The sequence below is a fragment of the Castor canadensis genome, chromosome 8 (genome assembly GCF_047511655.1).
Source record: "Castor canadensis chromosome 8, mCasCan1.hap1v2, whole genome shotgun sequence".
NCBI classification, from domain to species: domain Eukaryota; kingdom Metazoa; phylum Chordata; class Mammalia; order Rodentia; family Castoridae; genus Castor; species Castor canadensis.
This window is the reverse complement of record NC_133393.1, coordinates 86,249,320-86,263,474: the sequence shown is the minus strand read 5'-3', so window position 1 is coordinate 86,263,474 and position 14,155 is coordinate 86,249,320. Positions and strand designations below refer to the sequence as shown.

General features: G+C 42.6%; 1 protein-coding gene across 5 annotated transcripts in view; it reads right to left on the bottom strand.

Moving 5' to 3' along the window:
* The window catches only part of Dnajc22 (DnaJ heat shock protein family (Hsp40) member C22), a 64,141-nt gene that overhangs the window by 40,133 nt on the left and 9,853 nt on the right, over window positions 1-14,155 (bottom strand). Inside the window, exons 4-5 of one of the 5 annotated variants that reach the window (XM_074083321.1) lie at window positions 11,398-11,475; window positions 6,111-7,466 (exon numbers count right to left, since the gene is read on the bottom strand). The exons of 2 other annotated variants lie outside the window; for them this stretch is intronic. In XM_074083321.1, coding sequence (XP_073939422.1) covers window positions 7,454-7,466; window positions 11,398-11,475 — 91 coding nt within the window. In that variant the 3' untranslated portion in view covers window positions 6,111-7,453. Of the gene's footprint in view, window positions 1-6,110; window positions 7,467-11,397; window positions 11,476-12,906; window positions 12,926-14,155 lie in introns of those variants that run through there. 2 more of the 5 variants (XM_074083323.1, XM_074083325.1) reach the window with 2 other exon arrangements.

The following is a 14,155-nucleotide window of genomic DNA, read 5'->3' as shown; positions in this document are numbered from 1 at the left end:
AGGACAAATAGTTCACCAGACCTTATCTCGAAAAAACCCACCACAAAAAAGGGCTAGTGGAGTGGCTCAATGTGTAGGACTTGAGTTCAAATCCCAGTACTACATAAATAAATAAACAAACAGAGCAAAAAGCATTGAAGGCACAGCTCAAATGGTAGTGCACCTCCCTCACAAACATAAAGCCCATGAGTTCAAATGCCTGTACCACCAAAAAGATAAAAATTTAAAAATTAAACACAGAATTACCATATGGTCCAGCAATTATACTTCTACATCATATAACCATTAGAAATGAAAGCAATAGCGGGGCGCTGGTGGCTCACGCCTGTGATCCTAGCTACTCAGGAGGCAGAGATATAAGGTTCAAAGGCAGCCCAGCAAATGGTTTGCAAGACCCAATCTTGAAAATACATAACACAAAAAGGGATGGTGGAGTGGCTCAAGGTATAGGCCCTGAGCCCTGAGTTCAAGCCCCAGTACTGCAAAAAAAAAAAAAAAAAAAAATGAAAGCAATGATTTAAACAGGTATTTGTAAACCAATGTTCACAACAGCATCATTCACAATGGTCAAAAGGTGGCCAGTGGCCAAAAGGTAAAGTGGAAGCAACCTACCTAAATGTCCACTGGGGATGAATGGATAAACAAAATGTGGTATAGCCACATATGGTGGTTCACACCTGAAGGTCCCAGCTCCTCGAAGACTGAGGCAGGAAGATCACCTGATCCCAGGAGTTCATGGTCAGTCTAAGCAACATAGCAATCTCAAAAACATAAACAAAAACCTGACAAGATGTGACATATAAATGCAACAGAATATTATTCAGCCTTAAAAAGAAATGAAACTGACATGTTACAACATGGATGAACCTTGTGATATTATGCTGAATGAAGTAAGCCAGACACAAAAGTGTAAATATTGGGTTGGCAATGTTCAGTGGAACAATGCAGGCTTATCATGCATGAAGTCCTGGGTTCAATGGAAGGGAAAGAGAAAGGAAAAGGAAGGGAAGAAAAGATAAAAGGGCTGGGGAGGGCATGGCTCAAGTGGTAAACTGCCTGTCTAGCAAGCGGAAGGCCCCGAGTTCAAGCCCCAGTATTACCACCAAAAAAAAAGTTCTCAAGATGCACGGCTGCACAACAATGTAAATGTATCTTAATTCACCTTAAAATGGTTAAAATGCTTTACAAGTGGAGTCTGATTTAAAAAAAAAAATTAAGGACTGGGCACATGTCTAAAGTAGTAAAGCACTTACCTAGCATGTGCAAGGCCCTGGGTTTGAGCTCCAATATCACACAAAAAAAAAAAAAACAGAAAAAAAGTTAAAATGGTATTTTGTTATGCGTATTTTACAACAATAAAAGGAAAGAACCAGCAAGAACAATGGTCAAAGCATATCAAGAAAAATGGTAAGTGTGTAATAGGCATGCTTCACTGTCACCCTCCAGAGCTTAGATGACCTACCCAGGAAATCGAGACCTCAGGGCTGGGGTATTCCCTCAGCTCCAGTGTTAAGAGTGCTTAAGCCTAGCAAGCATGAGACCCTGGGTTCAATCCCCACTACTGGGGCAGGGGGAGCGGGGGAAAAAAGAAAACTCAAGACCTCAGTATAGAAGGGATGGATATGCCATTTTCATGCTGCTACTGGTATACACTAAGCAACTAAGGAAGCTGAGTTATATTCTACAGGAGGCCATTTGGTAATACAATGAACTCTTTCTCCCCCACAAATAAAGTTTTTCCTTCCAGTTTCCAATGAAAGCAACAAGACCAATATAATCAGTTTAATTCTAAAAGAGAAGCACAGTGGATCCAAAAGATTTTTTTTTTTTTTTTTTTTTTGCAGTATTGGGTTTGAACTAAGGCCTCACACTTGCTAAGGAGGCACTTTACCACTTGAGTAACACCACCAATCCCAAAGAGTGACTTTTAATCCCCAGCTCTATTATGGTAGCTCTACAATAGAAAACTGCAAGCAGCAATTTAAAAAAATAAATAGTATAAGCCAAGCACAGTGGCTCACATCTGTAATTCCAGCTGTTCAGAGATCAAAAGGATCGTGATGAAGACCAGCCCAGGCAAAATGAGAAATCCTCATCTCAATCAATAAACCTGGCACAGTAGTGGGCGCCTGTGATCTCAGTTATACAGGAAGCCATATAGGTAGAAGGATCATGGTCCAGGCAAAAGCTCAAGACCCTATCTGAAAAATAAAGCAAAGCTGGGCACTGGTGGCTCACGCCTGTAATCCTACCTACTCAGGAGGCAGAAATCAGGAGCCAGCCCCGGCAAATAGTTCGTGAGACTCTATCTTGAAAAAAAACCATCACAAAAAAGGGCTAGTAGAGTGGCTCAAGATGTAGGCCCTGAGTTCAAAGCCCAGTACTCCAAAAAAAAAAAAAAGGCTTGGGATAACACAACTATCTTCTAGAGTAATACAAAGCACACAGATACAGAGCCTTAACAAATGAAAATTCCCTCCTCTCCTGCTACTCACTAGCATCAATAGCCTAATCAGCCTCCAGGGACTGTGCTGATGTTTTAGCCAGTAACTTATAGCTCCTCCCTCAGGCCCCAGCTGTTTCTCTCACTTCTAGATGTTTCTTTCTGGGTTTCCAAGAGGATCCTGTCTATATTTAGAGGTAATATCAGTACCAATTGTGGGCTCAACAGGCTCAACAGGTGCTTGGAGAGCACTTGAGCACCGAGCAGTTTTTTTCCTGAGTTAATTAGTTTTGGCTCCACAACTGGCTGTCTTGACTTCTGCAAGTAAGAGTGCCACGTATGCACAGTACTTCAGCAGTACACTAGACTAAACAGAAAAATAAGTGAAATCACAAGACAATCCTTAGTAACAAGATGTTTTTAGCCCTTTATCAGAATCCCAGAAGCAATAAGTGTTCCATAAACTCTACAGATGTATCCCACTAACCCAATCTTAACCAAAATCACTGTTATCCTATCAGACTCAAGTCTCAATCAGTTCATGCTGCTTTACTACAACCAAGATAGGGGTAGAATAGAAAGAACAATCAGGCAATGAAGATTTAAAGAAAGCATCCAACAGTGTTTAGATCTGGGTCTAGCTTTGTTATTCCCTAGTTCTATGACCTTAGTAAATTATTTAACCTTTTAATTTACAAAAGAGGATTGAACTAAAATTGAGGATTAAATAAGATAATGCATGCAAAAAATCTTAGCATAGCCCATAGAAAGGTCCATAGAGTCATATTATCACTAATGAGAACACTACACTCCCTTCTTGGTTTGAATTTTATAAGAAAACTACAATTTAGATCATGATTTTTTGCATCTTTCTAAAGTAGCCTAATGCTACCACTGAAGACACAGCTGAGAAATATAAACTGATAAATGCCCAGAAATCTTAGATGAGTCAGCAAAACTTAATGCCCAAGAAATACAAAGCTTAACATGGACTATTTATGAACACGTAATGGTAACAAAAATTTCAAAAACAGCACTCTTCTATTTAGTACCCACTCAAATTTGGCCTGGAAATCCAAGTATTATGAAAATTCAAAGATCATAACCCCAGAAATACTTTCCCACAATATTCCCCAATCACCTTAATTCAAACTAGAGGGAATGAGGCAAGCTGATAACCTGGAGTCAGCAACAAGAAACAATTTCTTGAAGCAAAACCTCAACACACTACCACAAAATCAGATGGTACATGAACATTTCTCAGTAAGAAATCGCAATTCTAACAAAGTACAGATAACTTAGATTTCATCAAACCTATTCAGCACCTTTTAGTTCAACGGGAAACAAGCAAGTTATGGGTTCTCCCCCCAAACACCCTGAACTCTTAATTATCACTGACCTAACTCAAAGCAAGATTATTTTTTGGTGATCTGTCCTCTCTTGCTTCATTAACCACAGGTAAATTATGTACAGTAACCTGCTGAGCAGACGGGAAATATTACAAATGCATTATCAATAAAATAGACTGTAAGTAATGAAATTATTAAAAGAATGCCTTCCACTCCTTAGGCAAAAGGTGAAGCCTGAGACAGACCCACTTTCTAAAAGAACCCCCGTGGTCCACCTACTCTGACTAAATCTTCCCTCCTCCTTTAATCCGAGCCCAAACCCTATCTATTGTATTTCCCTGCTGCTCTTTACCTTAATTTTTACTCCGTTCCCCTCCTCTCAATTCCAAGAACGCCCTTCTATCCCTTATCATCAAATCCCATGATTGCCCTCAAATCCGAAGGTCCTCTGTCACCCAGGCAGATGACCTTACGAGTCCCCATTTCATTGTACTCTACATCCCAAAGGATCCAGTCTTCTTTTCGATCTTGCTCGTTGTTTAAGACCCAATACCCCACACACGCTTACACCCGAGTCCCCCTCTCTCCATTGTTTCCCCGGCCTATCCCTCTGGAAACTCCCCAACTCGGACCCGGGTGCCTCGCCCGCTCCACTATCCCAGAAACCCTCGACCCTCTGGGCACTTCTTACTCCCAAAGGGCTCATGTCCCCCTCCACTCGGTACCCCAGCCCCCAACAACTGCCCCCTCCCCCGTTTTCCTCCCTCGAGTCCGCCCTCCACCTTTCGGCACCGCTCAGCCCCACCAACCCTTCACCCAGCAACCCCAGCCTCACCTAGCCCGGGCCCCTAAAGTCGTCGCGTCCCTCCAGCTTTCGGGCTCTGTGCCCCGGACGCTCGGGGGGGGGGGGGGAGGTCTGAAAAGAGGAAAGGAGATCCTCGGTCTCCGTCTCCTCTTCTGGAGCGGCCGCCGCCGTCGCCGTCGCCGTCGCCGCCGCGCTCCTCCCCCAGCTCTCCCAGCGCCGGACGCCGCCCCGCCCCCACCACCGCCTTCCGCGCTTCCCGTCGGCCGGGCGGCGGGCTGGGAATCGTAGCCTCGGCTGGAGCCGAAGTGCCAGCCGATCGACACCGACCCTCGCCCGGGCACGCGCTGCTCGCTCCGCCCCCGGAGCCCCCTCGGACGCGTGCGCGCCAGCCATCCAGTGCGTAGGGCGCGTACTCGCGCCGGCGCGAACCTGGTACGCAGGGCTCGAGGCGGCGATCGCCTCCAACGGGCGCGCGAGCGAAGGCCGAGCACGAGGCGGACCGCGCGCCGGCACTTTGGCGTGGAGAGGCGCCCTGCGGCAGGCCGGCTTCCGGCTATCGAGTTTCCGCTCCCCTCAGGCGTTGGTCCCTCGCGCCACTCGCGGCGTTGCCAGAGACTGGGGCATTATCAAGGGGTTGAAGGAGTGGGTCGGGGACAAACTAGATGGAAGTGGAGAACGAATGAAACGCGATCTTGCACAGGCGCGCGGGACGGTCCAAAGCCAGAAAAAGCGGGACCGCGTGGGGTGGGGGATAGCGCTGGCCAAAAATGGAGGACCGGGCGGGAACTGCCGGAAAGAGCCGAAACTTTCCGGAGGTGACCGAAGGCGGGCGTCGCAAGGGGAACTTAGGGCGCGGCGTTTTGCTGTAGTTTGGGGTCGGGACACTCTCTGGTCGCTCTCGGTTGCGCCGCTTGGGAGACTTTAGGTCTCTTTCCCCTTCCCGACCATGGTTTTGGTCCAGAAGGCCAATTCCGAGCCACTGGCTGCAGGAAACGCTGATCCTCCGGACCACGAGACGGTGGGGGTGGGGGGACAGGTTGCACCGACCCGGCCCAAGATAACCTCGGAAGTGAATCGAGGGCTCTCTGTCCCGGTAGGTGTGCGCCAGACATATGGCCCCAGTCCATCTCTGTGACGTGTCACCGATCTGTCCAGCCGTCTGCATCCTCTCTGCGGCCGTGGTCAGTGACGACTTGCGTCGAACTTTCTGAAAATACCCTTGTCTAAATAGGCTCCCAGCCATCTTGGTTACAATCATCTCTAGTTCTTCAACGGACCTTTTGAGCCAGTGTCTTGCACGTGTGAGGCACTTGGTGCACTGGTCAGCAAGGGGCAGGTTAGGGGAGGCTAAGATTTAGACAATCATGGAACAGATTAATCAGAATGTGTGCCCATCTCATTTTTGGGGCCAAAGGGGCTATGAACATACACCACAAGTATGTAGATGGACACCGCAGACAGTTTGTCATTTCAGTCACAGTGCGTGTAGATAATCTACCAAGCCATCTGATCAGTGTGGTACTTTTTTTGGGGGGGGCGGGGATTGTGGTGTTTTGGGTCTTTTAGACAGTCTCACTAAAGTAGCACAAGACAGCCTCTAACTCACGGTCTTCCTTCCTCAGCCTCCCAAGTGCTAGGATTACAGACAGAATGACACCATGCTCAACTTTGTAGTTACTAACTTTGCATGGGTAGGAGATAAAAATTCTAGAGCTCACTAATCCCTGGTTAATACATTCCTAAACATCAACAGCCATATGATTTAAAGAGATCTAAAGAAACAAAAGACTAGGTCATCCAACTAGTCCAGCTAGATTAGGTATCTGCTCACTACTTTCAAAGATTCAAATAGAAGCAAACCAATGAAATGTCTGCTGTCTTTGTACACTAAAGTGGTAAGTACCCAATGAGTGACAGATACTATTCTAAGCATTGGGTCACTTGCAAAGAATAAAACAAGATCATTACTCCTAAGAAGAGTACCCACTTCTAAAGGAAGATTTAAGCTATTAAATAATTAACTATAATAATGTGGTAAGTGTATAAGAGAAAGTGCAAAGTGATGCAGGAACAAAAGGAATGAGGGACTTAATTTACACACAGATCCCCTTCCTACCCATGCAAAATCAGAACAGGATGATATGACCCTTGCTAATAGGTATCCTATTCTACAGTGACTGATTTCACCCACCTGAAGTCACTCAAGAAACTCATTATAGAACCTGTTGCTGCTGCAAAACCAATACAGTTTCTTTGGATGCCAAATAAATTTCCTACTCTTGAAAACTAATCTGTTGGAGAAGTCATGATGCCTCTCCTAAGAAATCTTGGTCTAGTGGGAGAAATTGCTTATATATGAATAGCCCACTCAGAGAAAAGGGAGATTAAAAAAGAATGCCAGTATGGTGGTGTGTGCCTATAATCCCAGTGCTTGAGACTGGATGTGTAGCTCAAGCAATAGGGTGCCTGCTTTGTAAGCTGAAAGTCCTGAGTTCAAACCCAGTCCCACCAAATAAACAATCCCAAAACTTGAGAGGCTGAAGTAGGAAGATCAAAAGTTACAGGCTAGCCTGGGCTACCTAGCAAGACCCTGTCTCAAAAATATTTTAAGAGAAGGGAAGTAGATTATGGAACACATATTGGCTCAATCTATGAGCATTAAAACATCACTTGACAGCCGGGTGCCGGTGGCTCACGCCTGTAATCCTGTAATCTTAGCAACTCAGGAGGCAGAGATCAGGTGGATCGAGGTTTGAAGTCAGCCCAGACAAATAGTTCTTGAGACCCTATCTCAAAAAACACCGATCACAAAAAAAAAAAGCGCTGGTGGAGTGGCTCAAGGTGTAGGCCCTACGTTCAAGCCCCAGTACTGCAGAAAAAGAAAAAAGAAAAGGAAATCACTTGAGGGCTGGTGATGTAGCTCAGTGGTAGAGCCCTTAGTATAAGCAAGTCTCTCAGTTTGCTCTCCAACATTGGGGGGAAGAGAAACCACTGGAAATCTAAAGCGACAGAGAATATTATATTTAATAGCTCTCTAATGAATTTAATAGCTCTCTAATGAAAAATTCTGAGTAGCTGGGAGAAACATTTGCTAAGTTCCTGGAGTGGCAGTAGGGGCAACCTCACAAAATTTTATTCAAAAAAATTTTGCCCTCCAAAGAGGAAAGGTTGTATAAAGCAACTACGGCAAAAGGGATGCTGCAGTGTATGGCCCATCTTGCCTTTTCTCACTCAGTACTCATAGTCTCTGAAAGGACATTAAATAAATGTTTCAAAATTATTTTTTTACATGGATTATAAATAATTTGTTACTCTTTATACTACATATGTTTTACTTTATTCGCCTTGAAAAAATTGCAAATTGTTCAAAATCCATTTATAAATAATATTGTAGGAAAGGAAATACAGCCTGTATTTCTGACCTACTCTGAAGAAAACATTAAAAATAACCAAGTTTCTGAAATTATTAAAGTAGTTTTTAAAGATTAAAAAAGGAAAAGAAGCCAGGCACTGGTGGCTTAAGCTTGTAATCATATCTACTTAGGAAGCAGAGATCAGGAGGATTGTGGTTTGAAGCCAGCCCAAGCAAATAGTTTCTTGAGACCCTATCTTGAAAAAAAACCTTCACAAAAAAGGGCTGGTGGAGTGGCTCAAAGTGTAGTCCCTGAGTTCAAGCCCCAGTACAGCAAAAAAAAAAAGGAAAAGAAAAAAAAAAGACAGGCACTGGTAGCACATACTTGTGATCCCAGCTAATCAGGAGGCAGAAATCAGGAGGAATACGGTTTGAGGCCAGCCCCCACAAATAGTTTGCAAGACCGTTTCTCAAAAAAACCCACCACAAAAAAGGGCTGGTGGAGTGGCTCAAGCAGTATACTCTGAGTTCAAACCCCAGTACGGCAAAAAGAAAAAAAAAAAAAACCCAGAAGTCAATCACTTAAGTTATAAACTCAACCCAAAACACTAAAAAAACTCCAATCTCAAGGATCAAATATCTGTTTTAAAACATCTCAGATTAATACTTGTAGCATATATCTGCTAAAGTGAATAGCATGGCATGATTTCTCTTTTGTTCTAATTCTGGTACTCAGTCATTAGATAACTTAGGATCAACTTATTCCCTAAAGGATGAACTGAGACACAGCCCTTTCTTGTGTTGAGTATTTTCAACATAGAGTCTTGCAAACTATTTGCCCAACGCTGGCTTTGAACTGTGATCCTCCTGATCTCTGCCTCAGCTAGGATTACAGACATGAGCCACTGGCCCCCGGCATGTTTTTTTTTTTTTTTTCCAGTACTAGGGTTTGAACTCAGGGCCTGCACCTTGAGCCACTCCACCAGCCCTTTGTATGTATGTGTGTGTGTGTGTGTGTGTGTGTGTGTGTAAGGATTTTTTTGACATAGGGTCTCTGGAACTATTTGCCACTGGCACCTAGCTAGATTCTATGTTTTTATTAGAAAGAAAATACTAAACTACTGAGAGGTACAGAAACTTAACTCATTATCTTAGTAATTTGATAATGACTGTAATTAAACATAATTTTAGGCTGGGCTTGGTGGTTTACGTCTATAGTCCTGGCTACTCAGGAGGCAAAGATCAGGAAGATGGAGTTTGAGTCCAGCCCAGGAAAAATTCAAGACCCCATCTCAACCAATAAGCTGGATATGTTGGCACATACTTGTCATCCCAGCTACTCAGGAGGTGTAAATAGGAGGATCCAGGTCCAGGCCTGAGCAAAAAATGTGAGACCCTATTCAAAGGTAAAACAAAAAGAACTGAGGTCTTGGTCAAGTAGTAGAGCACCTGTCTAGCAAGCACAAGACCCTGAGTTCAAACCGCAGTACCACCAAGAAAAAAAATTAATATTGCCTAACTTCTGAAGAAACTTTTATAAAGTGCTTTAAGATACTGTTTCACTTCACTGTTTCAGTATACCTGTGAGGCAGGCATCATTATCCTCATGTTACAATTAAGAAATCTGAAGCCCAAAATTGTTAATTTATCTAAGGGCACACATTTAGTTTAAAAAAAAAAAAAAAGACCCAATCCATCACCTTAAGGAGCTTTGGCATAATCAAGAGATGCAAACATGCCAGAGAACAATTACATGGTAACTTACTTACAAGAAAATGCTTGATAAGACCAGTACAAACTGTACAAGAATACTAAAGGAATTCAAGAAGGCAAGATTACTGGAATAGAATTAATCAGCTGAAGGCATCATTTAGGGATAAACCTTAAACTGGGTCATAAAAGAAGTGCAAAGATTTGGATTAGCAGAGAAGAAAAAGAATTACAGGAAAAAAGAGCACCACCAGCAAAGGCAGGAACATCAAAACAACAAACACATTGATGAAGAGGATCTGGAGAGGATCCTCTTAGCTGTACAAGAGAAGTCATCTGCTAAGAGGCTGTGAGTTCCTAGTCACTGAATGTAAAATAATCTAGTGCCATGTGCCTGGATTGAGCAGTCATTTGCTTTCAAACCCAAATTACACTGAAAAGCAGTAAACAAATTCTGCTTGTGGACACCAAAAGAAAAAAGGAGGAAAAAAGAGAAGTCAAGTCCAGACTAGTGGGTGGGGAATACATTGAAGGGCAGGGGAGATAACAAGAGACTTGCTGGCCCCCAGACTGTGATGGGGAGAAGAGAAGACATTGATAGTCCCCCAATCCCTTCCCATTCCTTTCCTGCCACCAATGTACCTGAAAGTTGCTTGACCTATTAATCAGGCCTTTTTAGGTAGCAAAATGCCTTTTTAGGCAGTGCTTGCAAAGCCAAGATCACATGCTAACTCAGTCACTGCCCAGCAGAATATGTTCCCTACAGCCTTTCTCAGTCCAGAAATACACCTGAAGTCTGGCACATTATGGGTTAAAATTATTCCAACTTTCCCATATAGGACAATGCTTTATTCTTTGGAAACTTGACAGTGAGATTTAAATGAAGAAAGTAAAGAGCCTTGCTTAGAGCTATAACGGTTTGCAAATAAGCAAATGGGACTATGGAAAGAGTGGATGACATGGAGAGAAAGAAGAGAAAGAAAAAAAAAGGAGCTGGGCACAAGTGGCTCACACCTGTAACCTTAGCCACTCAGGAGGCAGAGATCAGGAGGATCATGGTTGGAAACCAGCCCAGGCAAATAGTTCATAAGACCCTATCTTGAAAAAAACACCATCAAAAAATAGGACTGGTGGATTGGCTCAAGGTGAAAGCCCTGAGTTCAAACCCCAGTCCCACAAAAAAAAAAAAAGAGTGAAAGAAAAAGAACACAAACTATTGAAAACTCATTCAGCTGGAGCCCAACGTACATTTTCTTCTTTCATTATTCAAGACTCACTTTAGCAAAACAAAAGCAAAAACAATTATCCAACCAACAAAACAGTTGAATAAGTTTCAGTCCCTTTCAGTGACTAAGAAAGAGGTGGCAAGAACACAAAGAAAACAAATAAGGTGTGAACTTTAAGAGCCAAAGCAGTGGCAATGAGATGTGTTCAAGCAGTGTTGGGGTTTTGTATTGTTTTGTTTTTAATAATACTGGGGTTTTGAACTCAGGACCTCACACAGGCACTCTACCACTTGAGCCACTCCTCCAGCTCTTTTTTTGTGTGGAGTATTTTCAGAATAGGGTCTCTCAAACTATTTGCCCAGGTTAGCTTCGAACCATGATCCTCCTGATCTCTGCCACCCAAGAGCAACCAGCACCATGCTTCAAATAAAGTTTTACTCTAAAATAGACTGCCCCAGATTTCTGAAGGATATCAAATGATAATTGAAAAACACGATTCAGTTGGAGCTCACCTTGAATAAGATCCCAAATTCAGCATCTTAGTTGCTCTCTCCTCAACAAAAGGGGACAAATGAACTCTGGTAATGAACCTGCTAAGAAGGTACCATTAGCAGACTTTAAATAAAGGGGTTGGAAAGGCACATATTTTACCCTTGTGACAGCCCTATGGCGCCATCTGCAGTTTCTAGCCAAGACCACAATAAACCGATACCTCCTGCAAGCTTCTTGTTAAAGAAAACCAAGACATACTGAATTCAAGTCAGGAGTCCTCCAAAGCCTCCTGGGACGTAGAGTAGATGCAAATACAGCTTTAAGACACAGTGCCTAGGAAACGATACAAGAGCCTCAGATGGCTGTCAGCTCAATGATAGCACACATAGCAACCAAAAAAGAGAGAAAGAATTAAAAAAAAAAGCTAATAAATTCTTAGGCTGTTTGATTTAAAGGATGATATATTGTCCAGACCTTGAGAACTTAATAGCACTGCAGTACCCTGTTCTGTCTGAACACACTGAGAATTGCATTTAGTTCTGGGCACCACAATTTAAGAGCAATATTGACAAGAGCTGTAAAAATGTTCATACCCTTTGACCTAGTAATCTCGCTCATGGGAGTTTATTCTAAGGAAATAATTCACGAGACTAGATGAGATAGAAGCATGAGGATATTGATGCAACATCCTTTGTAACAATATGTACATATGTATGTATATGTATATATAAAATAAATGTCTCTCACAAAAGGGATTATACAGTGTTATAAATAATGGTGAGCTACTTAAAAAATAAATATAATGTTGTATGCTACAACATGAATGAACCTTGAAAACATTATGCTAAGTGAAAGAAGCCAGACAAACACAAAGGGCAACATATTATACGATTCCATTTACATAAAATGTCCAGAATAGGTAAATCCATAGACAGAAAGCAGATTAATGGTTGCCAGGGGCTGGGAGGAGGAAGCAATAAAAAATGGCTGCATTTTAATGGTATGGGATTTCTTTTTGGAGTGGTGAAAATATTCTGGAATTAGAGTGGTGCTAATTGTAGAACCTTGTGAATAGACTAAAAACCATGAAAGTGTACATTTTAAAAGCATGAATTTTCTGGACATGGCAGTGTACACCTATAATTATAGCACTTGAGAAACTGAGGCAGAAGGATCATGAGTTGAAGGCCAGCATGGGCTACATAGTGAAACCCTGTCTCAAAAAGAAAAAAAAGGATAAATTTTATAGTATGTGAATTATACCCTAATAAAGTACAGATAATGACAAAGTCATTATAGTAATATTTAAAAGTGCTTACCAAAGCCAGGAGCAGTGGCTCATGCCTGTAATCCCAGCTAGTGGGGAGGCAGAGATCTGGACAATCACAGTTAAATATCAGCTCAGGCAAAAAGTTGTCAAAACCCCAGCTCAATTAATAAGCCAAGTATGGTGGTTCACACTTCTGATCCCAGCTATGTGGGAAGCTGAAAGTAAGAGGATGGTGATCTGAGGCTCTCCCAGGACAAAAAAACTGAATGAGACCTTATCTGAAAAATAATTAAAGGCAAAAAAAGGCTGGGTCAAGTGATAAAGAGCCTGCTCAGCAAACTCGAGTCCCTAGGTTCAAACCCCAATGCCACCAAAAAAAAAAAAAAAGTGTTAATAGATTTATAAGCATTTTTACACATTATTATAAAGACATCATTATCAGTGACTGGAAAAAAATACAAAACTGTAGCTTTGATATGACTAGGCAATGTAAAATGATGTACATTTATGGATGAGGACTATAAGAGAACATGAATAATTGAAAACAAATATTGGGATGCAGGTGAACTTTTGGGAGGGAGTGGTCATTATATTCTTCAACCAGTTAAATATTTTAGTCAGCATGGTGGCATGCACCTGTAGCCCCAGCTACTCCAGAGATTGAGGCAGGAGGATCCATGGAGCCTAGGAGTTTGAGGCCAACTTGGGCAACATAGCAAGACCCTGTTTCTAAAAAGTCTTTTTTTTTTTTTTTAATTTATTTTCTTCCCCAAACAATGTCCACAAGAGGGCAGCCAAAAGATAACAAGTCAAACCATTTAACATAAGACTCAGCTGAAAAGAACCGGTAATGTGGTGTTGAAAACAACCATGGAGGCTGGCAGAGTGGCTCAAATGGTAAGGGTGCCTGCCCAGCAAGCGTGAGGCCCTGAGTTCAAATCCAAGTGCCACCAAAAAAAGAAAAAAAGAAAGCAAACTTGGGCTGAGGACATAGTTCCAGTGGTAGAGCACCTGCCCCAGTAACACCAAAAAAAAAAAAGAGCAGGGGAGGTAGGGGAATGGGGGAAGAAACTGAAACTGTGTGGTGGCAAAATGACTCATCCAAAGTCACCATGCTGGTCAGCACCAAAGGTAGAAGTAGAGCCCATCCCTCATTTTTCCTTACTCCTCATTCTACCAAAATACAGTGCCTCCTTAAACGGAAGATTTAAAGGGCAGAGTTTTGCAGGGTTTTTTGTTTGTTTATTCTGTACTTTATAGCAAGAGAGGTCTACAAAGAAGTTACAGGGAAGCAAATTTTACTCCATAAAAATAACTTTTCTTCTCCCTCTTCTCTTCCCCCTCATTCTCTTCTTTTTCAGTGCAGGAGATCAAAACCAGTACTTCCTGCTAGGCAAGTGCTCTACTACATAGGAACACTCCCAGCCCCATAAAATAGCTTCTCAAGAATTAAGGATATTTGAAAATGGGACAGGTAAGGGGTCTCTAATTTAAGCAAGTGAAAATGG